The sequence below is a fragment of the Fulmarus glacialis genome, unplaced genomic scaffold (genome assembly GCF_000690835.1).
Source record: "Fulmarus glacialis isolate BGI_N327 unplaced genomic scaffold, ASM69083v1 scaffold3157, whole genome shotgun sequence".
Lineage (NCBI taxonomy): Eukaryota > Metazoa > Chordata > Aves > Procellariiformes > Procellariidae > Fulmarus > Fulmarus glacialis.
The window spans coordinates 13,175-17,838 of NW_009224912.1; the positions used below are offsets into that span (position 1 = coordinate 13,175).

The following is a 4,664-nucleotide window of genomic DNA, read 5'->3' on the forward strand; positions in this document are numbered from 1 at the left end:
TGAACACAGGATTCGAGGTGCGGCCTCACCAGGGCCGAGTACAGGGGCACGATCACCTCCCTACTCCTGCTGGCCACACTATTTCTGATACAGGCCAGGATGCCATTGGCCTTCTTGGCCACCTGGGCACACTGCTGGCTCATGTTCAGCTGGCTGTCAACCAGCACCCCTAGGCCCTTTTCTACCGGGCAGCTTTCCAGCCACTCTTCCCAAGCCTGTAGCATTGCATGGGATTGGTGCAGGACCCGGCACTTGGCCTTGTTGAACCTCATACAATTGGCCTCAGCCCATCGATCCAGTCTGTCCAGGTCCGTCTGCAGAGCCTTCCTACCCTGGAGCAGATCAACACTCCCACCCAACTTGGTGTTGTCTACAAACTTACTGAGGGAGCACTCAATCCCGTTGTCCAGATCATTGATAAAAACATTAAACAGAACTGGCCCCAATACTGAGCCCTGGGGAACACCACTTTGTGACCGGCTGCCAGCTGGATTTAACTCCATTCACCACAACTCTTTGGGCCTCGCCATCCAGCCAGTTTTTTCACCCAGTAAAGAGTACGCCCGTCCAAGCCACGAGCACAGCCAGTTTCTCCAGGAAAATGCTGTGGGAAACAGTGTCAAAGGCTTTACTACAGTCTAGGCAGACAACATCCACAGCCTTTTTCTCATCCTCTAAGCAGGTCACCTTGTTATAGAAGGAGATCAGGTTAGTCAAGCAGGACCTGCCTTTCATAAACCCATGCTGACTGGGCCTAGTTGTCCTGTACATGTTGCATGATGGCACTCAGGATGATCTGCTCCTTAACCTTCCCCAGCACCGAGGTCAGACTGACAGGCCTGTAGTTCTCTGGATCCTCCTTCCGGCCCTTCTCATAGATGGGCATCACATTTGCTAACTTTCAGTCAACTGGGACCTCCCCGGTTAGCCAGGACTGCTGATAAAGGATTGAAAGTGTCTTGGTGAGCACTTCCACCACCTCCCTCAGTACCCTTGGATGGATCCCATCTGGCCCCATAGACTTGTGTGTGTCTAAGTGGTGTAGCAGGTCACCAACCATTTCCTCTTGGATTATGGGGGCTTCATTCAGCTCCCCATCCCTGTCTTTCAGCTCAGGGGATTGGATACCTGAAGAAAAACTGGTCTTACTATTAAAGACTGAGGCAAAGAAGGCATTAAGTACCTCAGCCTTTTCCTCAGCCTTTGTCACTATGTTTCCCCCTGCATCCAATAAAGGATGGAGATTCTCCTTAGATCTACTTTTGTTGCTAATGTATTTATAGAAACATTTTTTATTGTCTTTTTCAGTAGTAGCCATATTAAGTTCTAGTTGGGCTTTGGCCCTTCTAATTTTTGCCCTGCATAACCTCACGACATCTTTGTAGTCCCCCTGAGTTGCCTGCACCTTCTTCCAAAGGTCATAAACTTTCCTTTTTTTCCTGAGTTCCAGCCAAAGGTCTCTGTTCAGCCAGGCTAGTCTTGTTCCCCGCCGGCTCGTCTTTTGGCACATGGGGATGGCCTGCTCCTGCACCTTGAATACTTCCTTCTTGAAGAATGTCCAGCCTTCCTGGACTCCTTTGCCCTTCAGGACTGCCTCCCAAGGGACTCTGTCAACCAGTCTCCTAAACAGGCCAAAGTCTGCCCTCCCAAAGTCCCAAGGTAGCAGTTCTGCTAACCTCCCTCCTTACTTCTCTGAGAATCAAACACTCTATCATTTCGTGATCGCTATGCTCAAGACTGCCTCCAACCATCACATCACCCACAAGTCTTTCTCTGTTCACAAACAACAGGTCCAGCAGGGCGCCTTCCCTAGTTGGCTCACTTACCAGCTCTGTAAGGGAGTTATCTTCCACACGCTTCAGGAACCTCCTAGACTGTTTCCTCTCTGCTGTACTGTATTTCCAGCAGACATCTGGTAAGTTGAAGGCCCCCACAAGAACAAGGGCTAGTGATTGTGAGACTCCCAGCAGCTTATAGAATATTTTGTCTGCCTCTTCATCCTGGTTGTGTGGTCTATAACAGACTCCCACCATGATATCTGCCTTGTTGGCCTTCCCCCTCATTCTTACTCATAAACACTCAACCCTATCGTCACCATCCTTAAGCTCTAGACAATCAAAACACTCCCTAACACACAGGGCTATCCCACCGCCTCTCCTTCCTTGCTTATCCCTTCTGAAGAGTTTATAGCCATCCACTGCAGCACTCCAGTTGTGCGAGTCATCCCACCACGTTTCCGTGATGGCAATTATATCATAGTTTTCTTGCTGCACAATGGCTTCCAGCTCCTCCTGTTTGCTGCCCATGCTGCGTGCATTGGTGTAGGTGCACTTCAGTTGGGCTATTGATCCCACCACCTTTTTGGGGGGAGAAACCCTAATTTCTACGTGACCATTCTCAGGCAATTCTATGGTTTCTAACACATCCATCACTGTTGCGTCTTTGCTGCCGCATGGATCTCCATCCCCTACCTCCACTGAGACAGCAGACCGAAGGACCTCGCTAGCACACCATCCCTCAAACACTGGTGCACCGCCCTCAGACTTATCTCTAGTGAGCCTGGTTTTATGCCTTTCCCCCTTCAAATCTAGTTTACTTTCAATGAGCCCTGCTAAAGACCCTCCTCCCCCTTTGAGACAGGTGTACCCTGCCTGTCGCCAACAAGCCTGGTATCCTGTAGACCGACCCATGATCAAAAAACCCAAAATTCTGCCAGTGACACCAGGCTCAGAGCCAGGTATTGATCTGCTGGCTGTTCCTGTTTGTTTCCTCATCGTTCCCTGCAACTGGAAGGATAGAGGAGAACACTATTTATGCTCCTGATCCCTTAATCAGTCATCCCAAAGCCCTGAAGTCTCTCTTGATCGCCCTCAGATTTCTTGTTGCAACTTCATCGCTGCCTACCTGAAAAATCCATATTGGATAGTAATCTGAGAACTATAGGAAGTTTTCTCTTCACATCTTTAACCCAGGCCCCAGGGAGGCAGCAGACTTCCCTAAGGAGTGGGTCCGGTGTGCATATTGGGCCTTCTGTTCCCTTCAGAAGAGAGTCTCCTATGACAATGACCTGTCTTTTTTCTTTATGGAAGCAGTTTTGACGCAGGGCGTAGGCTGAATTAACCTCGACAACACCTCCAAGCTAGATGAACCATCGTCCTCGTTATTGTCCGGTTCCACTTGCAGAACCTCATACCTGTTTTGCAAGGGCACCTGGGAAGCTGGGGTCACAAAGAAGACGCACCTGCTGCGCTGGGCAGGAACTTGTCACCATTGCCCCCTACCCCTTAAGTTACTGTGTTCAGCCAGGCAGAGAGAGGATAGGGAAGTCCTCTGTATCATGCGTCCTGTCTGCCTGTTGGGCCTGTCTCAGGTGCAATTCCAGCAGTCTCTCTCTCTCTCTCTCTCTCTCTCTCCCCCCTTTACTCCTCAACCTACTTGCCTCCTCCTGGAGCTCTGTCACTAAGTGGAGGAGTTCCTCTACCTGGGCTACCTCCCACAGGTGTGCTCACTGCTGCCAGCCAGTGCTGGCATAAGAGCAGGGCACAGCCTGCAGCCTGGCACCTGGGTGGCAGCGTGTTACCACCAGAACTCTCTCTGGGCAGCTGCATCAGTCGTGGTGGGTGTAGAGCTTAGAGAAGCCATGCCTTTCTGCCGGGTAGATTCCATTGCTACCTGGTCGAGCTAGCAGAGCTTCAGCGCCCTTCCTGCATGCCCTTCCACATGAACTGCTGTGCAAACTGCCGCACCACACCCTTGCTGATGCGCCACGCCCTGTTTGCCTGCACTCCTGGTCGCCTGCGCTCCCTAAGGGCTTATTTTATGTGTGTGTGGGGCTTGGCCGCCGTTGCTGGAGGGACAGTGGCTCTCTCAGCTCCCCCTGAGGTTCCCCCAGCTTGAGAAACCCCGCTGTGCACTGCGCTGGAGCGCTCCACTGCGGATCGTGTCAGCAACAGAGCTGCTCACCTCAGCAACTAAGGATACATATGAGGATATTTCAAACTTTCCCTATACTTATCTCCAGTCTTGCCCAGTTTACAATTTCAAGATGTAGATGCGTGCTTACATTTCTGCTCATTCGTGTAAAAATTGAAAATCTATCCCAAAGACCTTCCCTGATTGATATTGCTCCCCTTCAGAATTACATGCTGAAACTTCCTCTTTAGCCAGATCTGTTCTTATGATTCCTCTATGCTATCCTCTCTAGTAGTTGCTGCCAGTCACATTTGATAACAATTATATAACTCCATGGCTATGTAACAACGTAATTTGCAACAGTAAGTTGACAAATTTTGTGAAATGCCTTTTAAAAATATGACTAGTGTTATATCCATCCTGTCATTACACTAATAAACACACAGATCTAAACAGCAGCAATTCCTTGCTGCAGCAACCATCTTCGAACACAAGGAGGTGATGTTACCTGTCTCACAGGTTAGCCAAAGGAGCAGTAAGAACCTTTTCTGTGCTGAGGGATTCCTCCCTACCCCAGTGCTTGGCAGCATGCAGCTACACTGCCGGTTTCCATCCTGACTGGATCTCCTAGGATAAATAGCATTTGAATGCAGTACAGCAAACACTACAGAGTAATCGGAAGGAATATTCCTTTTCAGGCAAACAATCCACTCCCACTGGCTTCTTCTGTAAGTGCCTATCTGATGAGCAAG

The 4,664-nt window shown here is 49.8% G+C and overlaps 1 protein-coding gene across 1 annotated transcript in view; it reads right to left on the reverse strand.

Annotated features, from left to right (window-relative positions):
- LOC104080036 (lysine-specific histone demethylase 1A) overlaps positions 1-3,271 on the reverse strand; it is a gene marked incomplete at its 3' end in the record, with an annotated part of 11,564 nt that extends 8,293 nt beyond the window's left edge. The window contains exon 1 of the mRNA XM_009582290.1: positions 3,194-3,271. Coding sequence (XP_009580585.1) covers positions 3,194-3,271 — 78 coding nt within the window. The remainder of the gene's footprint in view (positions 1-3,193) is intronic.
- Positions 3,272-4,664: the final 1,393 nt, after the last annotated feature.